Genomic DNA, 25,805 nt, shown 5'->3' on the forward strand with positions numbered 1-25,805 from the left:
TTAGTTGAATAAAAGTGAAAATGAATGAATGGCAGTAGACACTATAAATTGTTATTTAGAAATTAGTATAAGAAGTGTGTAATGATGGAAAGTGCAGGAACCAAAAAGATGAATAGCAATAATAAAACATTAATATTGAACCATGAAAGTGTAACTTGCTGAATGTTTGGAATCCAGTAATATGTGTTAATGGCAATAGGATTACAGTGCTTAGATGTTTTTATAGTATCTTAAGATTTACTATACGTATAGTATGAAATAATAGGTTTCATCCTCCCACGATACAAATTGTTTGAAGAATTTTTTTTTTTCTTAAATCTTAACTTTATCGTACGATTCGCACGAAGAATAATCGGTGAATCGCGAAATAAAACAATTCTGTATTGTGTGGATTTAAAAAAGATAGACAGAATTTGTTTAATAACATGTATGCACCACATTATTTTTTTAGAGGTTATTTTGAAGAAATTGTGTAGTATATATAAAATTTATTGTATATTGCATGTATATATATTTTATATATATTTAAGTATATATTAAATTTTGTAATGTTTATTAATCTTACAATTCATAATATAAAACGATTTACGATATGAATCAGCTGTCTGAAATACTACTTGTATCTCCATTCATTCTACTACCATGGTTTTGATATTAATGAGAGAAAAAAATGCAGAGGTTATGTTATGAGAGTTTGACCGGACACAGTTGAAGTTTGTTGGCAGTCTCACATATCTACAATTTGGTTTGAGTTAATTGGCAATGAATCGGTGAAGGGTGGACTTTGTGTGGCTGCAGAAGCAAAAGTGGAAGTACTAAATGATATTCATATACACTCAGTTATATGTGGTCCTAAACCTTCAAATATATTCAAAAAGGTGACCACTTTTATTAAATGTTATTCATTATTCATCAAAGAACTACACTTACTCACTCACTACTCAGTTTCAACTAGTAACTACTTGTTTTAGAGCTCTCATTACGACTTAACCATCATCCTTACATCCTTACATCTACATATACATATACATATACATATATATATATATATATATTTATATATTTATATATTTATTGTCCATGGCCATTAAATACTACATCAACTCTGATTGAAATGTAGCCAACACACAAATGTCCACTTGTCAGTTCTGGGAAATTGCTCAGAAAGTATACTCTTCTACTGTTCAATACTTTTAATACAATAAGATGAAATGTCAAAAATAATAAATTAAAAGAAACAAATAGTTTAGGAGCAGTGTGGCTTGGTTTGGTTTAAATCAATTATATAATCTAAACTAAACCAATTTTTATATATTTTAGATTGATTTAAAATAATTACGTAGTATTTGTTTAATAATTATTTACTTTAAAACATAAATGAATTTAAAACAAAGCTTTATATATTAATTATCGTCAAACATTATAGGATTACCGTTACAAATCACAATAAAATTATCAAGTTGAAAACTCAACTAACGTTGTATTAAGTAATTAAGATAAATAGTTCATAGCACATATTATGATAAAACTATCATTCATTTTTACATATCTCTAGATATATCTTTTGATACATATACACAGATAAGGTTTACACAATTGAAACTACATATATTTTAAGTTTTAAGTGTTGTCCCACTTATTTTCTATTACATTTTTATGATATTTGTAAAATATACAATATTTAAAGTTATATTAACGTTATAAAAAAAAATCTCATATATTGTTTGAAATATAATAATATAATTATCCACAACTTTATGTTGATTTCAAGATTTAGTTCAATAGTTTAAATATTTGTTGAATGAAACCAACACCATTAGTTGACATATAGGTATACAAATTTGATTAAGACCAATTTTCTTAGTTTCGTACAGAGGCATGCTTAAGCGGTGTAATAACCTCTATCAAAAAAATAAACTCAATAGTGTACCTCTACTTTTGTTTACTCTGTCACACTTCTCTAGCTCAAAAAGCATTTTTTTTTTACTTTATTTCAATTTAATATAATCCTCACATTCAATAATGATATAAAATACCATTATTTCATTGTTTCTCAACTTCTTGCTAACTTTTGTTTCTCTTTGTTTGATTTTATAAAATAGCATTATTTTATTCTGTTATATTCCAATTAAGTAATTTAAGGAAGTAAAATAATGATATTATAGATTTTTATTTAAGGAAAAACAATAGGTTACATCTTTGACATAAAGGTAGAACATCAACATTTTTGTGTAAGAAGCAAGAGAGTTTGTTATTTGAATTTGATATGGTGAGTAAGAAAGATGGAAAAAGCTGGGTTCCTTAATGTGAGCATGAAATGTAAACGAGGTTTGGTGGATACGAAAAGGATGAGGTGGTTTGGTTTGGTTAGGTAGGTGTATTGTGTGTGTGGAAGATTGATGCAAGAGAGACAGGAACCGGACATGTGCTGACAACACTAGTTGGGCTTGTTCCATGGAAGAAGAAGCCCATCAACCCCTTCCCCATGAATGAATTGTCCATGGGAAAGAAGAAGAAAACAAAGAGACAGTGGCATTTGTACTTGGTGGTGTAGATGAGTGAAATGACAATTAGAAGGGTACCTCAGTTTATGAACTTTCCAACTGTGTAAAGCGACATACAGCATTCAGACTATTCCCAGTTTCCACTTTTCAGTAATAAGTCCACTGCTCTACTCACACCTCCAATATTTCTCATTCTCAACATATATGTCTTTCCTGCATAACTTCAAATTCACCTTCAATGCTGTTACTATTTGCTCTATGTTTGAGTTATTGTAATATATTACGTATAATATAAGTACATGTTTCTGCCTTCAATTTTTTTTTCTTTTGGCTTAAAGAACCATATTTTAATAATATTACAATACCCAATTTGATATTGATATAACATTTTTTTTTCTCATCTACAATACCTAATTATCTGATTTATTCAAAAGAAAAATGGAGTACGTTTGTAGTATGAAATGTTCTTTTTCCTATAAAATCAACAAATGTTCCCCTAAAACAAGATCAACATGGTAAAGAATTAAGTGCACAGTCCACGTGTCACGTGCCCCATAGGCCCAGTGATATTTAATACTTTTGATTGGAGACTAAATACAGTAGTAAAGGCCCATTCATAAATTCACATATTACTTGGTTCATATCAAATTATTACAAAAAAAAATTAACAGCAGTTTGTTTAATAAAAAGACCAGGATTTTGTTTACAAATGGGTGAATTGTAGTTACTTATTTAGAAACTTAAATATACTTTTACTTGTTATAAATATGAACTCCTCTATTTTTATTTCATGTAAAAATATTCGTTAAATTTAAATCTATGACACTTTATATTTTTTTTTTAGTTCTGATCATTAATGCTAGTTAATTTAACACAGACTAATAATTAATATAATTAAGAAAACAAATCATATTTTAAATTAAGATAATAGTTAAAAAAATTAGATACATGATTTTAATAAAAGTAATATATTTATTATGTAGCATGAAATGATAAATATATAGTTATAAAATAAAATTATAGACAAAAATGTATTTAATAAAAGTTTATTATTATTTTAACAGATAAATCATAATATATTGAAAGTAAATATAAATGACATGTTTTTGAAAAGAAAACCCAAATAATATAGAGGAAGAAAAGTTAAGTTTTTGACAAGCATGAATAAAACATTGACAAATTTTCACCTTAATACAACCTAACAAACCTTATATTCAAATTCTACACATCAAAACACAATAAATTCTTGCATAATCAGTCAGTAAAAAAGAAAATCAACCATAAAATATTAACATGTGGAACAAAAACATAAAAAGAAAATCATATTATAGTTAAAACTGTTTGGAAAACACAGTGTGGCCCATTTGTGGTCCCATTGAAGATCAACCACTTTTCATAGTCTTCCCTAATTTTTATTTTATTAAATTAGCATCACCTTTAAGGCACTGATTTATTCTTGAAGGCCAAACTCACCACCAACATACCAAATAAAAAAGTCTTTCATAATTAATTCGGATTGCACAATGTTTTCAACCTTTGCCACTAAAAAAAATGTCACACTCATCAATTCACAATTGACCATGCAAATTTTCTTTTATATGTCAACAATTGTTGAATTGAAACTTTAGCACCAAACCTAATAGCATGCAAGATGTGTACCAAAAATATGATCACTTTTTTGTATTGTAAAAGTTAAAATATTTGGTACAATGAAGAAAAAAATATACTTCTAGTACAAAAAAATTTGACAAACAGTGATAATATTCTAAGTTCAAGGCTATTAAAATTTTAATTTCTTTTGAAGTGTTGTTCTCCAATGTCAGGTTCAGGTTGTCGTTTCTTTCTTTGCTAGTTTTATTGATGTGAACCATTGCAATTTACTGCAGGAGGGGCCATCTTAAAAACACCATTTTCAACAACAAAAATTTATTATAGCTTTTTTATCAATAAAATATTATTTTATTATGAGTTTTATAAATATAAATTTCTTAAAGTAATAAACTTATTTATCTAAAAAAGTTACACAAATAGACCTCCTCAAACTTTATTTCTCCAAATAAAGTAATCTACTATTGAAAAGTCAGAATTTGAAATTTCAGAATTTTGATCTATAAACAGTGTCATCTTAACTACATAGTCTGTACAGAAATAATATATTTAATAATAAAGAATTTCACATTAAATATTAAAAATGCTCTAAGGTTCAGGCCTTCTTTTCATATTAGACGGTTACAAAGATTAACCTCTCTAAATTTATCATAAAATGATAATGATATGTTTGAACAATTTTTCTATTAGATTTTAAAATATATAAGCTAAATTTCTTCATAAATTAAAATTAGTTTATGCATAAGTTCGTCTAATATTTTTAGTATAATTTTGCTAAAATTTTGTTTTTTTAAATTTAACCTTTTTTTTAATTTTACGAAAATTTATATTCAAACACACTTAATAGAATTTTGGAAAAAAAATGCTTTTCTTAAATACAATTTTAGAAAAATACTCACCTCTCTTATTATTTTTAACTCTTTTAAGTATTTGTTAAACGTTTTTTTCTAAAATTAAAAGAATTATATTTTTTAGTTTTTCATAAAATATAAAATTTCTTAATTTATATTTTTCCAGGTAAAATAAAAATATTAGTTTTTTCCATTTTCACTTTTAGGTAAATGTGTAAAACAATATTCATTATTTTTTCACATAAAATAAAGATATATCAGTTGTTTTTTCGTTTTCGCTTTTATGTAACTGCGTAAATCAATTAAACATTAAGCGAAAAATAAGAATAAAAAATATTATCTTAAATTTTAAAAACAGTATACAAATAGGAATTAGTTTTTCAAAACATTTGAGTTTTAAAAGAGAAAAAAGAAGACTTTAAAGAATGAGTTGTTGTATATGTTTATTAATAAAATAAAATAAAAGTAGGAGAATAATTTGAGTATGGAAACATAATAGAGATAAATATTGATTTAAAAAGTAAAATGAAAATTAAGAAATGTTAAAGGAAATTGCTGCAAGCATATATTTGTTATTTAGTATTGCAGTTTGATGTTAAAGTTGAAGATGAAATAGAAGTGCAGAGGTTGAATGATGATGATGGGGTGTGGTGTGGTGAATTTACCTGAAAGCCCTAAACTTAGCTATCAAGAATAAATGGGTGGAGATTGATGGGAAAGGTCCCACATCGGAAAACTGGCAGAGGCGAAAATGACCGAACATTTTGCTGAAGCTGACAGAGGAATTGTGTAGGGTCAAGAGATCAATTAAAACTTTGTTAACAATGATGAATGAATAATGTTATCACAACACAACCTGCTAAAACCAAGATGCTTATTGCCTTCACTCATTTTCAACCTTTTCTTTCTTTCCTCTTCCACAATCTTCACATATTTAATAGGAAAATACTAGTTTCAAAACATTAGAATTATATATAATTTTTAACGTTATAAGTTTAAAAATAAAAATATAATAAAGAATAAGTTTCAAATTAAATAATATAAAATAATATTAAAATAATAATATTAGAAGTTGAATAAAAAATTTGGATTGTGAATATATTATTTTCCTATTTAATACTCTCAAACCCACTTCATATCCAACATATTCTTGCTTTTTTTCTTCTTTTTCAGCTCCACACCAATACAACTCACTTCTACTCCCAACTTTTCTTAACAAATCATGAACAAAAGAAGCACATTGAAGGTTTGCAAACTATAAACTTATCACCTCTGTACAAGAAAAAGAGAGGAAGAACGCTGCAGAGAAAGAAGAAGAGACAGATAATGCGTTGTGAAAAAAAGTTTTATTCTAGAAAACTCATTCCAGAAAACACATTGTAGAGAATGTTTTATATATTCTGAAAAACTTGTTCCAGAAATTCTATTCCAGAATTTATTTAGTAATTATTTTATATGTTTAGGAAATTTTGTTTTATAAATCCTATTATGGAAATCTCATTCCGGAAATATTTTGAAAATCTCGCTGAAAATTCTAAAAATCTCATTTAGAAAAAAAGTGTGTTTTGAAAAAGTTATGGAATGAATAATCCAAGAATCACTTTAAAGTAGGATAACATCGTCATTTTAAAAACCATGGAGATGTGGTATGCAAGAAAAAAAGCCATAAACTTAATGGGTGAGTTTGAGAAAGCTTTAAGTGTGCCTAAGCTAAGGTGGTTACAAAATAAAAACTTATTTTAACTTTTAAAATTCATATTACAAATTCATATTCATATTATTTGAAATACAAATTGTATTTTGTACAATCTAGAATAAAAAATATATATTTTGAATTATATACAAAATTTCTATTTTGGATTACATATTCCAAAATACGAATTTTGTATTTCATAATATAAATTTTGTATTTTATAATAAACTTTAACATCTAAATTCTATAATATGTGAAATCTCCATATTCTATATTTTAGAATCTTAAAAAAAATTCAATGAAAAACTAACCAAGAAAGTAAACCAATGTCAAAGAGTAAGTTCGGTATTTTTGGAAGTATGGAGGTGCAGAATAAAATAATGGAGGTGCGGTAAGAAATAGCCCTAACTCAGCAAACCAATTTTTGGGCTCAGCCATAGCACGTATATCTCAATTCCAAAAACACCAGCATTAGCTGCATGTTGCCTTCAACACTGTACTGTTTTCATCACAGATCATGATGAAAAATATATTTACTAATTTATGGTTATAATAAAAATATTTAATTATATTTTATTTTTTCTATTTTACTCGATTGCTTTGTTTAATCCTTTTAAAGCAAATATATGAAAATTTAGTCCTCAAAAAACTTACATTCTTACTTGTTAAACCAGAAAAACTCACGGCCCATTACATAAACAACCCAATCAACACATGACATGATTTTCACACTCCCTCACTAACCAATTTTTGAGGACTATTTTTGTAGATATATTTGAAAAACTAAAACCAATGGTAGACTAATTTCTACAATTTTTTTGAGGACAAAATTAGTATATCAAATTTAGGGTCTAAAAACACATTTAAATCTATTAAAAAGAATGAGTTTTTTAGCATAACATTATGTGATTGTGTTCACAGCCAACACATTATTCTCTTCCTTGAATGCCAAAAAGGTTCAAAGATCTTTAGATTAGTAACGAGCATATCTCAAGCGGCACAATCATGAAGTTGAAATTCAATGTACATCTCTCCTCACACTAATTCTATACCTCCTTGTAATTAAAATAACTAAGTTGTATTTTCTACATAAATAGATAATTAGCCTTTTCAAATAAAAAATAAACGTGGATGTTCATGCTAAATTAACACTTGGTATTTTATAACAAGTTGTAACATTCATAGGAAATAATATACAATGTTCAAATCAGGCTCGTCAAATACCATCTTCTAATCCCATAATTATTAGTTACCATAAAAAGCTATTTAGGAGAAAATGACTAACAAGAGTCAAATAACTTATATACCTGAGTTGGCAATACTCGTTCAAATTAGTGACGGATTTCTGTTTCTTAGAGCTGTGAATTTAGTTCTAAATCCTATGCTATAGAACTCAATCACTCCTTCATGAAAGAATTAATGAAAAGAAGGATAAAACGAAAAAGAAGCACCACCTTAAACCACAGTGCACAAGTCGTAGTGGGAATCAAAAGGCTTGTCCACTTCATTCATCTTCAGAATCTAAATAGTAGACAAGCATCAATACAAGCCTGCAAATGGAAAGTTGAGATAAAATTTTGCTTCAGGTTCCTTGAAGAAAATGATAAATAGAGTCACGAAAAATGTTGCTTAAGGGTATATATATGTTTTGGATGATGATGGAAGGGAGGACAAATTTTTCATTTCTAATTAATATTTTTTTATTTGATCATTTTTAAAATAAAATAAATAAAATGATAGATTAACATAAACTTTGTGTTAATCTCTTTTTTTTTATAAATAAGTTTTTTTAATTTGAAAATAAAATATTTTTATTTCCTACCATCCCCTACCAAATCCAACATCAAAAACAATTCACATGCCCAGAGCAAAACATTCATTTTATTTTGTGATAAGATAAAAGGGAAAGAACACTAGTCAAATTTGAAAAAAAAAGGCAAGTGAACAGGCTAGGTACTTTCCTTGCAACCCAATACTTCAGAGCCTGGAATGGTTATAAATTATAATAGAGGTATATTACTGTTCATATTCTCCAATCTAACACAGCTCACTTAACTTTCCTAAAAGAATCCTTTGCTCACCAACACATTAATATGGCAGCAAAGATCATTAAGTTCCACTCAGTTAATGGTGTATAAGCACATACTTTAATATAGTACAAACTCTAATTTTAGTCAATCCTAAATCTTAGTTTCAGAAGTGGAATACACTAGGAAGCAAAGTTCAAGGTTCTCGTATGATCACCTAAATGAAAACATACGCTTAAAGATCCAAAATAGGAGTTCCCAATTGTGTATGATGAAATCCATTGCAGCATCCAAGGTGTTTCATAACAATCTAAACTAACTACAATCATGAGACATTACCATTGGTATGACTTGGAAGGAATATCATGAACCTGTTCAAGGATCCATCCTCATCAAGCATCAACTGCTAGTAGCAATTCTGCCATGTGATGGCAAGTATGGAAGTTATTTTAGTTGAAGGAGGTTCACATAAGGAACAAAATTTGTGAATTCACGTAAGACTGAAAAATAGCTTTAATTAACCCTAAAATCAGTACACCCTATTTGCTCCAGAACTGCATCTATGTAGAGAAGGTTTTAAGGTTTAGGATTTAAGGTTTTAATGGATAGCAGACACAATTGGTGGTTACTTGATATCAGATACCAAAACTCAAGATATGAACAATACCACTTCACAAGGACGGCTATATCATGTATGTCCCCAAATCAAGTATTAAACTTAAACCCGGCTATAGTCAGATAATCGGTCTTGACAAGTATCGTTTCAAACCAGAGTAGATGTATAACATAGGATGGTAACGATGGATGATGGGCTGAGTCTTTATAAGGTAACTCGAAAAAGGCAAAATGAATTACTGCATAGGAAAACATTAACAGCAAGTTCCAACTCCATTACTTGTACTTCAAGCAGTTGCGGTCTTTATGAGACCTACTGAATGCTGCCAGGCTATTTTTATTTTATGAATGGAGAGGTTCCCTCCCCCATAACATATTAGTTGCTTAAACTTTACTAAGTACAAACTAGGGACTAACCCCTCAACGCATTTAGGGCATAAGTAAAATTTGTTACTTGCTCCAAGAATGCATTATGGAAAAGTTTTTTGCTACAATATGTTTACTGAATACTGGAACAGTGGCCCATATACCTAATTTTTCATCCTTAGAATTGTAAAATAATAAACTTTCTGAATTATGAAATCTGATAATTACTGGTTCGGAGATCAGAGAAATTACTAACGAAAAGATGAGATCTCCCTTAGCTTTGGATGACTGTAAACCCCAGTTTATGAAAAGAAATAATGAATACAAGTAGTTCCTGTAAGGATTTTGAAAGCCTGAGATCCTTCACTCCAAAACCCGATCACAAACTAAACAGAACACCTTCAATCTTCTCTCATTATCTTAAACTATCCAGTCATTAATAACAGAATACCTCCAATCTTCTCTCAACAATAATAATTAACTCTAACACCTCAGCTAACAGCAACAGAAACCCTAACACAATCCCAATAATCAGAAAAATAAATAGACATAATATTAAGCGGTGAGAATGTAAAACACTAAACATGGTAGATAAGCATATGCTATTTTAAGGGCAGCACAAACTAACCTGAAGACAATTATTATGATGATTGTTAAGTAATAAGCAAGTTTGGCTAAGCGAAATTTCTTCTCAGAGTTAAGTACTCTAAACACTTCAGTAACATCGATGAGATGCTGCTGTTTCATGTACCTGAATCATTGAAATGGAACAAAATGAACTGAAAACAGAACATACAAGTTCATGTTCTAAGCCTTGTATGGGGAGTTCAGGACAAAATATGTGCATAATGGTTCAATATTTATTGCGACCAAAATATATTCACAGTAATTGTAAATATACAATATAAGTCAGAATGTTCAAACACAAAACTAGTGACCACAAGTTCCTTTTATTGGCACAACCATATAGCCTATAACAAATTCAAACCTCAAGAACACAATCTGGTAATGCCAAATAATTGAACAATAACCCTCAACATAAACAAACAAATATCCAGATGGCAATAAAGAGAAGATGAACCATTAAGTTAAAGCTACTTGGGGGGGCAGTCAAAAATCACTATTAATCACGATGCTGAAATAAAATCAGTAATCGACAGCATGAATGGCTGCTGCCATGTTTTTAGAATTTGCAATTTTTTAATATCAATTTATGTAGTAGGAAACGAAGTTAAGTTGACCCATATTCTCAAATGAAAAATTGTTGCATATAACTTTCTTTAAACCAAAAGACTAGACTATTAGGTGGAAGATTCTCACAGCAAGAAAGACATTAATCTTAGACTACCCCCACCAAAAAAAACCCACTTTAGCAAATTTATACGAAAGGGGATCATAATTAGAAAAGGGGAGAAACCATGTTATGCTTTCATGTAACTTGAGCAGCACATTGTTCATCTTCTGTGTAAAATTTAGTACTTACAGCATCATATGGTAGCATGTAACAGGAACCGTCATCAAAAACATGATCCAGTGACCTGTTAAAAGGCAAAAAGCGCACAATAATCCCTGCCCAATAAACTCAGGAACGATGAAGTAATTAATCCTTGATGAAGCATCATATGGGTTGATAAAGTCGGCTTCTAAGTCAGACAGCATCAAAACCTTCAACCCAAAAAAGAAAGATATAAACATTTTTAGATTCATCGAAGCTAAAAATAAATCTGAAAGTGAATCCTCTCTTACAGTTCAATCATACTGGAACAAAATAACGAGCTTAGGCGAAGAAAAAGAAAGTTGAATGAATACCTGGTAGAACGTTGAGGCTAAAAAAGCGATGTGGAAAGGGAAACAAATGATAAGCCAAAAGAACAACTCCAAACCCATTATTAATTAACAGAGAAGCAGAGAGAGAGAGAGGTAGAGTATATTGATTGGAGGAAGGAGGTGAAACCTCAACAAACAGTTGACAACGTTTGAGTTGTTGCCTTGTTGGAACACTGAACACGGACGAGGTGGTGAAGCCTCTCCGCACGACAACTTGCACATTACCTGTTTGCTTTAGTTACAATTTTTTAAACATCATTTCTCTAGCAGGATATGATGAGTCAGTCGTTTGTAGATGAATAATTTTTGTCCAAAACCTAAATCATCAATTTTTCATTACTCTTCTTTTCCTACTAAAATTGTGAGTATCTAAATAGTACTGATTCAGTAATTTAAAAATGTTTTAATAAAATATTATATAAACTACATTTAAAAGTACAAAAAAGAGTAGATAGATATCTTACACATTTCAATGATTTTTTTGGTTTTTCTACTCGTGTACGAACAGATTTAAATAGTTGAAAAAAATAGATATAAACAATATTTTGGCCTTCATATAGATCACAAAATCAGATCAAGAAAATTCGCAACTCAAGGCTAATCCAATTCGAACCTATGTTAATTCTTACTGAGGTTTGTACTTTCAGATTTTCAACCATTAATGGTGCTCGGGCTTCGTCATTCTTCATCTTAGCTCAACTAATTATCATTAAACAAATAGTTAGGTACGAACACCGCAAAACTAATCAATTTCAACATTTTGTATTGACATAGCAACATTATAATATTAATAACAAAAAATTTCGGCAATATTATAAGAAACACTTTATTAATAAAGTTAGCCACATATTACAGATGAGAAACAACTCAAATAACAATTTATGATACCGACCTACACCAGCTTAAAAGGCTAGACAATCAAACTTTGTGACAACATTTCATATAATAAAAAAATTGTGTTAATTTTTACGTGAGGATTTTGTTAGATCAATTGGGGACATAAAATAAAATGACAAACCACAATAATTAAAATCCATTACAATATGCTAATTAATTTGTATTTTTATATTAAATTAATATTAATTTTGAGAGTCATGTTAATTCAGATTCCATTCAAAATATATTCTTACTTACTTCTATAAAGAGATTGTCATCATTAAGTAAAATGTATGTATAACATTAAATACTTCAACCACTAAATACTGACTTAAGCATTAGAGAACATTTTGCAGTACTCCTAACTCCAACCAAGATTCAAGAATAAATTGATAATTAGAACAATCAGATCAACAAGGTAAAGGTGAAGACACATTTCGATGACACCCATAAGGAATACAACTAAAAAAATCAATAGACGTAAGAGTAATCGAGACCGAACAAATGGCTCTATTTCTCACTCTTTAGAAGGAAATGGTCAAAATGAAGAAAAAGAATGTTGAAGAAATCAAATCCTCTAACCAGAAAATGAATAAAAATATAACAATATTCTTGCAATTCGAAGCACCTCCAACTGTGGTAACCCATACGTTGTTGGAGGTAGAATCACAATATCAACCATCGGTGAACACTTTGATAACATTGGAAAGTGCTCGACGACACCCTTTTGTTGAAAGAATAATGAATGTCGAACTCCCCAAGAGTTAAAAAGGTTTGAAGAATGACCAATATGACGGTACAACTAATTTTGATGAACATGTTGATGTGTATGTGACCCAGATGAGCCTTTACACTTCGAATGAAGTGATACTCTATTGGGTTTTCCCTACATCTCTAAAAAGGGCAACATTGAGTTGGTTTATCCGCCTTTCACTCTTCTCTATTGACTGCTTTGAAACCTTAGTAGCCAAATTTGGAACACAATAGTCGTCACACCACCTAACATTAATTACCTTTGTCAACATACGATAAGAGAAGGGAGAGTCATTGAGCCTTTTCATTGAGAGGTTTGAGAAAGTCGCTTTGAATATCCAAAACCTTAGCCCGAAAGTGGACCTCCATCAAATGGTGATAAACCTTAAACTAGAACCCTTCGCAGATAGTCTCTACAAGAAACCAGTCATCGACCTAGATGAGTTAAGGCGAAGATACATAAAGTTCATGCAGCTAGAAAAAATCTATGAGTTCTAAAGTCAAGTACGAGTCAAAATCAGACCTAAAAAGCTCAAAGAAAATGAGACATTGACAAACCTCAACCATCAAACAAACCTAGGGAAATTGTACCGAGAATCTTCCAGTACACCTCGTTAAACACAGCGAAAAAATGAATTCTAAAATATGCTCTAAGTATTAATGTTATTCTAACACCTCGTAAGGTGTCCAGTGTTATCGATATCGGATAACGAATCATATCGAAAATCAAAATTTTTTTTTATAGAATTATAAGGAAAATCATAACGAGTTATATCAAAAACATTGCCGTCGAAAGAAATATAATATATATAAATAAATAACTTAAAAAATATAAAAATATTGAAAAAATAATCATAACTAAATATTATATTATGTTTAAAAATTCTAACAATAACATCAAATTTAAGAATAAATTCTTCTTGATCGTATTATAATCACTGTAAAAGTTAATCATTTCGTCCGAATAAAATTTGTGTAACCTAGTTGTTTGTGGTCGACAGAGTCTCGATCACGTATCGTACATCTATAAACAAAAATATAAAAAAAAAAAAAAGTAAAAGAAAGATAATTTTTATGCCATTCCTTATGTTAAAAAGGCATAGATGATATAAAAATTGGTTGAAAACAATAGTTAAAAAAATTGAAGAGTGAGAGTTTTACTGTACATAAAAAGAGAAAAAAAAGGGTTCTAGAAAAGATGAAAGAAATTCTCCTAATTATAGACTTTTAGGAAAAAAAGTAAATTTAGTGTGATGTTATTATGCTTTTAATTTTTATTTATATAATATAATTATTGTCTATATGTATCTTATATTTTTTCCCACGGAACCTTCTTTCCGCAATTGGTTCCTAAACACTTTTTCTAAGTGAATATATCCTTTTAAATAATTTATAAAATAATGATATTTTTTAGAACAGTATTGAAATTCATCATAAAAAGTTCCTAAACACACATATAAAGACATTCAATAATATTTATGATTAATCAGTCATCTTTTAATAAATCATGATTCTCAGGTAAATCTCTTTTCTACTATAAACATCCTTGAATTTAAAAAAAAAATAAAAATAAAAATAATAATAAATCCTTGAATTTAAAAAATATTAGTGGGCCAGTCTAGTGGTGTTCAAACCCATATTTTTTAGCCTACCAATTACCAATTATTTTATGTGGTCCACTAAGCACCTAATTCACAGCTTGGCCCATGTAATGAATGACAAAAACTTAGCTGCATATACCTACAAGAGTTTAATGTGTTCTTTTTAACTATAATTCAAATTTCATGCTTGCAATTTGCATTATTGATAAATAAATTAATTATAATTGAAAAAACAGCGTAAAATACTTGAAATTACATTAAATTATTCAATAATTAATTATTTAAATTATACTTGTTCTCAAATGGCAAGGAAAGAAAACTTATGTTAATGAGAATTGAGTATTCCGATGGATTTGAATATATATATTAAGGATGAACTAAATATATTACATTATTGTAATGTTTAAATAAGTTTTAAGTCTTTATTAGTTTAAATATTTTTAATTGAGTTTTTTTTTTTTAATTTTGGTTTATTGAGTATACAAAATTTTTATGTTTTCTTAATTAAGTCTTACTATTTGATTTTGTCATTAGTTGGATCATATAATTCTTATTTTGCATCTTCATTTCTTATGTATTTTCACATAAAAAAAATTAAAAGACGATTTATTTTTTTAATTTGAGTATTTTTTGACTGATAATAAACTTTTTTATATTGAATGTCAAAAATCTATATTTTTTACTAGATATCATAATTAGGATGATATAAACATTTTATCTTATATTCTCAATCATAACATCACCAATTTCAATACTTAAAGAAATGAAATTCTAGAATTGCAATATGTTTACTAAATATGATTGTTTTGTGTCTTCACATGATATATTTTATTTTTACTTGAGTATTTAATTTATAGAAAGAAACAACGTTATTTTTATAAATATAATTAGAATTTTAAAACATTATTTTTTTATTGTTTAAGTTAGTGATGTTAAAAAAATAAACTTAATTGATGAAAAAATTTAATTAAAAAATATAAATTTTGTTATGTTCAATAAACAGTTTCTTTTTAATAAAAACTTAGTAAAAATACTCAAATTTACAAGTAATTTAAAATTAAGTTGGGTTTTTAATTTCTATGTGAAGACGATGATGCAAAACATCAATCATGCCACAATAGTTAATGACTAAATAAAATAATTTGTATTCAATTAAAAAATTTAGATATTTAATAAAATAATTTTCTTAAATAAAGATTCAATTAAAAATTGTTAAATTTAATAAAAAAAATAAAACTTAATTTAAGCTATTGTTATTAATTAAATGATGAAATTTAGTCAATTTCATTTAATTATTTTAAAAATGGACTTATTAAATCAATCTGGTAACAAAAGTGAGAGAATAATCAAAATAATAATAATTTCTACTTAGACACGCGGTTGGTTATAGCAGTGTGAGGAAGCAGATTTTGATTTTAGGTTAATTAAATTGACTTGAAGGACAGAGAGAAAGTTAAAAAAATGTTAATCGCGTAGTATAGCAGTTTGAATGATTTGCGGGATCTATGCAGGTAGCAGCACAACTGCAAAAAGTGAAAGAAGGGTCACAGGCGTGGTGTCCTTGTTTATACGAAACTATTTTCTGACACCAGATAAAAAAAATACACTAAACTACAAACGCATAACTCATCATCACTTATTTTTCTCATATCACAAAAGGCCAAACAATATGCCAAACAATATGCCAAATTACAAGCAAATATTTGTAATTCATTTCAAAATTTGAGGTTGTTTTGAAGGAAAGTTCAAACACAGTAGCACCTACTCAGTTTCATTTCAAACACAATTGTAAACAGACCACATTGTAAGTATCTTACAGAACAAATGTGGCATGGTTTTTTTTGGATGGAAGTCAGTTATCTTGTTCTGAACTGTGAACCAAGATTGACTAAAGTTGAATGAACCCACTTGGAACATAATGGTGCCACAAAATTTTCACTTTCGCAAGTATTTATTCAAGTATTTAACAATAGTAGGACGTATACAGTAGTAGTATTTAAAGTAGAAGCAAGGACGGTCAGAGAAATTCAAACTCCACCTCGAGAAGTAAACCAATTTCAAAAACTTCACCATTATCATTCTCATTCTTCTTCACCTTCTTCTTCTTCTTCTTCTTCTTCTTCTCTACTAAACAAGTAATGCTCTTTCACTAACCAACAACAATGCCAATGCATCATCTTCTTATATCACTCCTTCTCTTCTTCGTCCTTCCTCCAACTACCTCTCTCAACTCAGACGGCCTCTCCCTCCTCGCCCTCAAAGCGGCCGTCGACTCCGACCCCACCGCCGTTCTCAGCTCCTGGTCGGAAAACGACGCCACTGCATGCCACTGGCCCGGCGTCTCCTGCGCCGGCGACAGAGTTACCCAACTCTCTCTCCCTGACAAGAACCTCAGCGGTTACATTCCCTCCGAACTGGGATTTCTCACCTCCCTCAAAAGACTGAGTCTTCCACACAACAAGTTCTCCAACGCCATTCCTCCCTCTCTCTTCAACGCCACCACCCTCATTGTCCTTGACCTCTCTCACAACTCGCTCTGTGGTTCCCTTCCCTCACACTTTCTCTCCCTAAAGCTCCTTCGCCATTTGGACCTCTCCTCCAACTATCTCAACGGTTCCCTCCCTTCTACCCTCTCCGATCTCACTTCTCTCACCGGAACTCTCAATCTTTCTTTCAACCTCTTTTCCGGCGGGATTCCGGCCACCCTTTCTAACCTGCCTGTGGCTGTGAGCCTCGACCTCCGCAACAACAACCTCACCGGAAAAATCCCCCAGGTGGGGTCCCTGCTAAATCAGGGTCCCACCGCGTTTTCTGGCAACCCTGGACTCTGTGGCTTCCCCTTGCAAACTGCGTGTCCCGAAGCGCAAAAGCCTGGGATTTTCGCCAACCCTGAAGAGGGATTCCCTCAGAACCCCAATGCGCTTCACCCCGAAGGCTCAGACCAGAGACTGAAACCGCACGGTGGTGGCTCCGTCGCGGTTCTTGTCATCTCTGGGCTTTCCGTCGCGGTTGGAGCGGTTTCTCTCTCGCTGTGGGTTTTCCGGCGACGGTGGGGAAGCGGCGAGGAGGCGAAATTGGGGGGGCAGAAGTTGGAGAGCGAGGTGGATGCGGGAGAGGGTCAAGATGGTAAATTTGTTGTGGTGGATGAAGGGTTTGAGTTAGAGTTGGAGGATTTGCTTAGGGCGTCTGCGTATGTTGTTGGGAAGAGTAGGAGTGGCATTGTGTACAAGGTTGTCGGGGTCGGAAGAGGGTCTTCCTTGGCGGCGAATGCGGTGGCTGTACGGCGACTCAGTGAGGGTGATGCCACGTGGCGATTTAAGGAGTTTGAGTCTGAAGTGGAGGCCATAGCAAGGGTTCGTCACCCCAATGTTGTTCCGTTGAGAGCTTATTATTATGCGCATGATGAGAAGCTGCTCATCACCGATTTCATTCGCAATGGAAGCTTGCACACTGCTTTGCACGGTAACAATTCTGTCTTTCTTTTTCAAATTCATTTGGGGTGGTTTAATTCTGCGATTAATTATCATATATGACGTTATTCGATGCTTTGTTGTGGAACTCACGTGAAATTTTATGGCGTTTCTTGTTGTTCTTAAAATGGAACCGCTATGTCTGCTTAAATTTGCTGCATTGTAGTTGCACAAGGCAAATGCTTAACATCATAACATGCAGCTTATTTTGAGAATGCGACTCTGAATTGACGATGGCCACTGTGTGATGATGAGTTTAAATTCTAATTTTTTCCTCCTTTCCGAATGTCAATTTTTTGATCATGATTAGCATCATGATGGTTGTAGTGGGACATATGCAGGAGCTGGTGGATGAAACACTCACCTGTTCCTACTTTTTACTTTCACATGTGTTTTCTCTTTTTCTACCTTTAAGTGTTGTTCCGTATTTCCACTACATATTTTGGGGGCCATGGTCATCGCGTCCTTTGTGAATTGTGTCTCTGCTCTTGAGAACCAAAATCCCTTCTTTGTGTATTTTGTCTGTGATGAGCTATAGCTTTATGCTAATGAATGCTTGTTATCATAGCTATGAGTGATGCTGGCGACACACTTTCCATCGGTGGTTATAATTTTTGCATGGCCCATTGTCTAAGGCGGGTCCCTTTCCCCATTTTACTGCCTAAACTAAATTTGAATCAATAATAAAAGAGTAAATTGGAAAAAGTGTTGCTGGTTTTCTCTTCCTACAATTTCTTAGTTGATGTACTGTATCAGCTTAGTGTTGTTCTAGGATTTCTTGTGGACATTCAATTAAATTCTTCCATGATATCTTCACGGTCATAGTTTGTGCCAATAGTGATAGCTGCAAAAAAGTAATTATGCTTTATATTTTCCCATGACGCCATTTGGGTGATTGAAAATCCCATGGACCACGGTCCCAATGCAGTGCTTTTCATACTCAGTGATTTGCCACTGTAGATTAAGTGCGCTACTGGTGATCATTGTCTTCTAGCGATTCTAGGCTGCATCCCCAGGATTGGTTACTTCCTTGCATGTAGTGTGGTGGTCCTCAAAGTAAAAAGAGTTTTGTTTACCTATAATATGTGTTGAACATTATAACCATGAACTCCATATCCATCAAATTTGATGTTAAAGAATGGATTTATTTTGACTCACTATAGCATTTGCAGTGTGATCTAGGTAAGATCATTGGCATTGTTTGCGACATAACATTCGTAATCTCACATGATTATTGATGCTTTGCTTCCCTTTTTTTGATCTCATACTGGCGTTTGTGAGTTCACTTTCAGTTTCCACTTTCTGCTTCTTAGGGCTTCTTTCAATCATTTTCTTCTTTGTATTTGGTGCTCTATGGTTGCAGGTGGGCCTTCCAATTCATTGCCACCATTATCATGGACAGCACGGTTAAAAATTGCTCAAGAAGCAGCCAAGGGCTTGATGTATATACACGAGTTCAGTGGTCGCAAATATATCCACGGCAACATTAAGTCAGCAAAAATCTTACTAGACGATGAGCTCCATGCATACGTGTCAGGTTTTGGACTTTCTCGGCTTGGTTTGGGCCCGCCAAAGTCTACTACAATGGCTCCAAAACGGAACAGCTTGAACCAATCCTCTATAACCACTGCAATGAGTTCAAAGGTTGCAACTTCCTTTTACCACTACCTGGCACCTGAGGTGCGCATGGCTGGTGGCAAGTTCACTCAGAAATGTGATGTGTATTCATTTGGCATTGTCCTTTTGGAACTTTTGACGGGTAGGATGCCAGATTTTGGAGCAGAAAATGATGACAAGGTGCTGGAGAGTTTTGTTAGGAAAGCATTCAAGGAGGAGCAGCCACTGTCTGATATCATTGACCAAGCACTCATCCCTGAAGTTTATGCTAAAAAGCAAGTCATTGCTGCATTCTATATTGCTCTGAACTGCACTGAACTCGATCCAGAGTTGCGACCAAGAATGAAAACCGTGTCTGAGAGCCTTGATAACATCAAATACAGTGAAAAACAAGAAAACTATGTATAGTTCTGGGCTGCTTCTTGTGCTAGAATCTTTTCTTTTTCTTTCTTTGATGTGTTTAGAGAGGTTGGTTTTGTAACTCAAAAGCCAAGTAGATGTATTCTCTTTCTTCCATGTCTCAATAGAAAATGTTCCTTTCGTTTTCAAGGGAAATCATGAAACAGCCCATTTTGATACATGTTTTAGACATTTTCCTTCTTTACTTCGAAATACAAAATCCTACAGCTCCTGGCATTTGAACACCATGCACAAAGTAAACCTTGGTAATTTTAGAGCTCTGAAATTCAAATAATATACAAGAAAAGGAAGAATTATGTTGAGTGTAATGTTGTCTCCTGCAAAACATTCAACTATTTTAATAAACAAAGTATTGATTAAGAAAGTAAATATAGGTGATTTAGTTAACATTATCACATACAAAAAAAAAAACTCTCACAGGTATGTGTTTAATTTGAAATTAGTTTCATTCACAAAAGAATTTGAAAAATGTTCAAATCATTGCATTGCCCAATGGTTTAGAGCCAATGATTAGCCTTTCAATAATCTAGTTCACAACAACTGGTCTTATCTTGAATAGTTGGTATATGAGAAACAGAGTAAAGAAGGAAAGGTGATTAATGAATAGTTGGTTGAAGACATCAAGTTGAGGATGCACCCCACCAAACTCACCAAATATTTCTCACCACCACACAATGGGAAAAAGCTTAAACTTGTATCATGGCATGGCTTGAAGCTGAAAAGTTATTTCTAGGATATATGCTCACAAGTTTTATAAATTGGGACACATTCTTAATGCAATGTCTTTCATTCTTTATTTCCACTTTTCAATAGCTTTCAAATTGGGCACCAGATCATAACAAAATGTAGCCTCAAATGTAGTTTTGATGTCTATGTTTTATAAAATCCGTAACTTATGTTTCTTAATTTTTTCCCCATAATTTTAATTGCATGTAATTTTGATTTCCAAGTTCTGTTTTACATACTTTTAATCTCTTAGTTATTAATTATTTATAACTTTTTTTTTATTTGGATGTGACATATATGGGAATATCTACCTACCTGTGAACTTTTTACGTGATTGAAAATGGTAACTATAGAAACTTATTACAAAATATAATTAGACAATGATTTTTTATATTTTTAAAACTGAAAAATTGAATAAAATTACGAGTAATTAAAATAAAAATATTAGAATTGCATAAAAAAAATTAGGGATCAATATTGCAAATTTTGTATTTTTGGTAAATTTTACCTCAAATAATGCATCGTTTGGACATGCACTAATGTGTTTTTTCTCTTTTATTTAATCAGAAAATATTAAAAGTAAGTGATATTTTCTCTTCTACACTATGCTACACTCATGTACTCCACTCGAGTAAAAGATAACCTTAGTATTATTTTAAAATATTAGTTTATGTACGCCAAAACATATTATGTGCATGACATTTTATTGTAATTTATGAACTTTGGAAACGTCAAATCAAACTTAAAGTACTATTAAATGTTTTCTTTTAGTCAAAGTAAAAGGCAGGTAAATCAATCTATAAAGCATATGATTTTATTTAAGCTTCAAAATAAGTTTTGTCATTGTCTACCTTTTTCTTTTCCTTTTGATCGGAGTTCTATTTTAGGATGTGTAAGCATTTTTTTACCAAAAATATATGTTTGAAAAGGGTCCTTAGTGATTTCTTTATACACCTTCATGGTTTTTTCCCTATATTCCTGTACTTTAAAAAATAGTTAAATTATTATTTTTAAATGTTTTTTTTAATTTTTTAATGTAAAATTCAAAAAGACTTCTTAGATTAATTTTGTTAACTTTTGATACCATGTAATGGCCGGAAAGTTTATCCTTGACTTCTTTTTTAAACAGGTAGAATTACTCCAAATATTGGGTTGAAGACTAAATTAATTAAACAGAGATATAACATGCCCATGAATTGATGGTGATCTTTTTCTTTATGGGCCTATCAGTAAGTGTAATATAAATACATGGTTATTTCTTTCTGCACTTCCATAGTTTTATAGTGATATGGTGATTAAATTGTCCTCTTTTGCCGCCAAAATTTAATTTTTGCATAAAAAAGTTTTATGTTTTTAGATTGTGAAATTTCTAATTCATTTTTTATATATTTTTTTTTTGGATTGTGCAATCTATAAGTATTTTTTTTATAAAAAACTTATAGATTGTGAAATTTGGAAGAAATTTTTGAATTACACAGAAGTTTTTCTTATGAAAAAATTATTTTTGAATTATGTAATTTGAAATTTTTTTCATGCAAAATGGCTTTAGAATTACGTAATCTAAAAGTAAAAAAAGCTTTTGAAGAGTATAATCTGAAGTTTTTTTAATGAAAAAATAACTTTTAGATTGCACTGAGAGTAAAAAGAAACTTTTGAATTAGATAATTAACAAGTAAAAAAATATTCAAATTGTATAAGTAAAAGTTATTTTTTACTTATGCATTCCACTATCTCAAAGTTATTTCTTAATTTTAAAGTATGCAATCTGAAAACTTTTTTCCATTCAAAAAATACTTTCAAATTACACAGTGAAAAGAATAATATTTTTATAAGGATAAAATGAAAATTTTCATATATGAGAGTGCAGAAGTAAATTATAGGGTGAAAAAAGAAATCTCTCAAATAATTATGGACAGTCTGACTAGTAAAGTTTTGGGCCTGTCATTCCAACGCACTGCGTTTTTTAAAATATATTATTCTTAAATAAATTTGTATTGTAAATAAATAGAGATGAAAAAGAAAGTATTATATATAGAAGCAGTCGGTGGTGTAATAGAGAGATAAAAGAAGAAAAATAATTACATGAATAAAATTTAGTAGCTGTTAAAAGCTTGATTGATATAAATTAAAATAACAAGTTATTTGGGAGAGGTCCATCTAATATTTATTTAGATAAGGCGTAGGTTGGTGAGTAGGGTTTTGTGGCAATAAAATCCATTTTAAAAAAGAGAAGTTACCTAATTTTGAATAAAAAAAGTGTAAAAAAAAGAATAAATAAGTAAAGTTAAGAAAAGAAAAATGTATTGAGTGGTCACGTGTGTTTGTTTCACTCCACAGATAGAGAGAGTACTTTTTAACATAACTTTAATTTTGGAGAGATTTGAATTGAATGCGTGCCCCTGTTATGTACCTCTCAACCTTTTCTTCTTTTCTTGGCCTTTTCTGCTTTCTTTTTCCCTCTTTATCTTTATCATCACACGAGGTACCACGGTAGAAAGAGACACCACCACCACCATTTCTAGCTTCCACCACTAAAACTCAAGTTATTGCCAAAAACATCACAAGAACAATAAAGAATGTGAAAGCCAAAAATAATGCTTCCCTTTATCCTTCTAATCAATTAATACACATTTTTTCATGCCCTTCTTGTGACTTTGGCGGCTTCTTAATTATAAAATCTAATCCAAGTAAAAACCAAATAATAATGATTAGTGTAAAGCTATAAAGTAGGGATTGGATTCTTTCCAAACTTGTCTTTCTTCAACCTATTCAAATTCTTTGGGATTTTATTTGGGAATCAATGAATTTATTTTTTGCTCTTTTGGGTTGTATACGATTTTTGGTACCCTGAGAATTTGTTCCATAATTGACTCCACACACACATGATTGCCAATATTCATCCATGATGAGACAGATAGAGATGGAATTGGATTTATGCGTTATGTAATGTTCTGCTTTAGTGTTGCCCAATAAAAGAAAAGGGAACGAAGCTAGAAAAATTCTTCTTTCTCTTTTCTCTTGCACTGTAAGCAAAATATCTTCAAAATCGCATTCTATTAAATATATAAATTATATTTTTTAATCAGTTTATATATTTTTTTTTTGAAAGGGTAAGTGTGTTTAAGTGGGAAGGGATGAGAATAGTAATTATGGGAGAAAAAAAATAGTAAACAAACTTTTTTTCTTTGGGTTTTCTTAAAGAAGAAATGGAATGGAAGGTGAAGTTTGTAAGCATGAGTTGTAGATAGATGAATATAAAACAAATCATCCATTCTTTCTTTTATTTTTCTTCTGCTTTGTTTCATTCTTCCCTTTCAAGTTAAAAACTACACTTTCTTCTTCTTTGCGACAAAGTTATCATCCTCCACTCTTTAATTTCGATTTTTTTTTTTATATTTTCATTCATATATGTTTGGAGTTTGATAAGGAAAGATATATTTTTATGAATTTGAGTCTATATTTGAAGTATTTGACGAGTATGGATTGTTTTTTAGAGGTGATTAAAAAGTTATTCCCTAATCTTACAAATTTTAATTTTCTTAAAGTATAAAGGAGATATAATAGTTAAAAGAAACTACTTCATTTTAAACTGTATAATTATAATATTTGGTTAATAATGCATGATGAAAAAAAATATAATTTTAAAAATTACATTATGAGCATATGTAATTGTAAAATCAAAGTTTATAATAATGAACAAAAATCCATATCATAAGGATTTTATAATATATTATTTCCACTCTCTCATACATTTAATTAAGTTATAATAAAGATAATTACTGAGACATTTTGATCTATGATAGTTTCTAATGAAATATTTTCTTCAATCACTTTTCCTCAATCTATTTCTTATTCTTTTCTTGTCACACTCATTTTTTATGGCCAACACTTAGACAACATGCAAAGACAAAATCCTATTCTCTTGATGTTTTCCAATCTCCATCAAATTTTGTTTTTATCATATTTCATAATATATATACATATACATATATATATATATACATATATATATATATACACATATATATATATATATATACATATATATATATACATATATATGTATACATATATGTATAACTTTTCAAATTAACCAATATGCTACTAAATCACATGCAAGACTCAAGACCTAAAATCTATTTCACATTAGTCATATTATAATGTTAATTTACATAACTTTCTAATAGCACTTGGATTGAATTCTATAACTTTTTAATAATAATATGATTCTTGAATTATGACCGGGAATGTGTAGTTGATATGATTGAAATTTATCAAATTCGTATAACTTAAGATTATAACAGTCAAAGAATTTCTTTAGTTGGTAGAGCCATGTATGCTTAATTGGTTAGATAGAGTTGTCTTGATCACATTAGAAGATGAAATGTTCGTGGTACTCTTAAATTATGAAGAAAAATTTTAACTGTTGTATTTTCTATCAAGTTTTTTCTATTGAGAAATCATAGAAGAGGGGTCAACAAAATATAAAACTTAGATCATGATATTTATTTTTTATCATGATCCAAAAAATAAAAGTTTCTTAGACATTAACCAAATTTACAATTAATGTAATCATAACAAATATTATGAATTGTTGTTGAGTGTAACGTTTTCACTTGATTTGTTGTGGTTCCCCTCATTATATGGGTAGCTTTGGCACTAACAAATGCAATAGTTACCTACGGTTAAATCTATATGTAATTATCTACGAACTTTACATACGGATAAATTTGTGGATATAAATTACCTACGCATAATTTATCAATAGATTTTATTTCGTAGGAAATTTGTAAGTAACTTTGTTTCACCAATGAATTTCTTGTATTATCTATAAATTTTTTATATCAATTA

At 30.3% G+C, this 25,805-nt stretch overlaps 2 protein-coding genes across 4 annotated transcripts; one reads left to right on the forward strand and one right to left on the reverse strand.

Moving 5' to 3' along the window:
* Nucleotides 1–7,790: 7,790 nt before the first annotated feature.
* On the reverse strand, nucleotides 7,791–11,836 carry LOC137814097 (protein cornichon homolog 1-like). 3 transcript variants are annotated; one of them, XM_068616669.1, is made up of 5 exons: nucleotides 11,619–11,753; nucleotides 11,474–11,490; nucleotides 11,148–11,329; nucleotides 10,293–10,415; nucleotides 7,791–8,206 (listed from the first exon to the last, which is right to left on the reverse strand). In XM_068616669.1, exons 3-5 carry the CDS (start codon nucleotides 11,321–11,323, stop codon nucleotides 8,161–8,163), a joined length of 345 nt encoding a protein of 114 aa, XP_068472770.1. In that variant the 5' UTR covers nucleotides 11,324–11,329; nucleotides 11,474–11,490; nucleotides 11,619–11,753; the 3' UTR covers nucleotides 7,791–8,160. The 3 variants fall into 3 exon arrangements, with proteins under 3 accessions (XP_068472770.1, XP_068472769.1, XP_068472771.1); XM_068616668.1 differs by having other exon boundaries at nucleotides 11,474–11,836; XM_068616670.1 differs by lacking the exon at nucleotides 11,474–11,490.
* A 4,653-nt stretch (nucleotides 11,837–16,489) lies between these two features.
* LOC137814099 (receptor protein kinase-like protein ZAR1) lies at nucleotides 16,490–20,386 on the forward strand. The gene is made up of 2 exons (XM_068616671.1): nucleotides 16,490–18,183; nucleotides 19,555–20,386. The coding sequence occupies exons 1-2, from the start codon at nucleotides 16,884–16,886 to the stop codon at nucleotides 20,214–20,216; spliced, it is 1,962 nt and encodes a 653-aa protein (XP_068472772.1). The 5' UTR covers nucleotides 16,490–16,883; the 3' UTR covers nucleotides 20,217–20,386.
* The last annotated feature ends 5,419 nt before the right edge of the window (nucleotides 20,387–25,805 follow it).

This window comes from Phaseolus vulgaris, chromosome 1 (genome assembly GCF_000499845.2).
Source record: "Phaseolus vulgaris cultivar G19833 chromosome 1, P. vulgaris v2.0, whole genome shotgun sequence".
Classification (NCBI taxonomy): domain Eukaryota; kingdom Viridiplantae; phylum Streptophyta; class Magnoliopsida; order Fabales; family Fabaceae; genus Phaseolus; species Phaseolus vulgaris.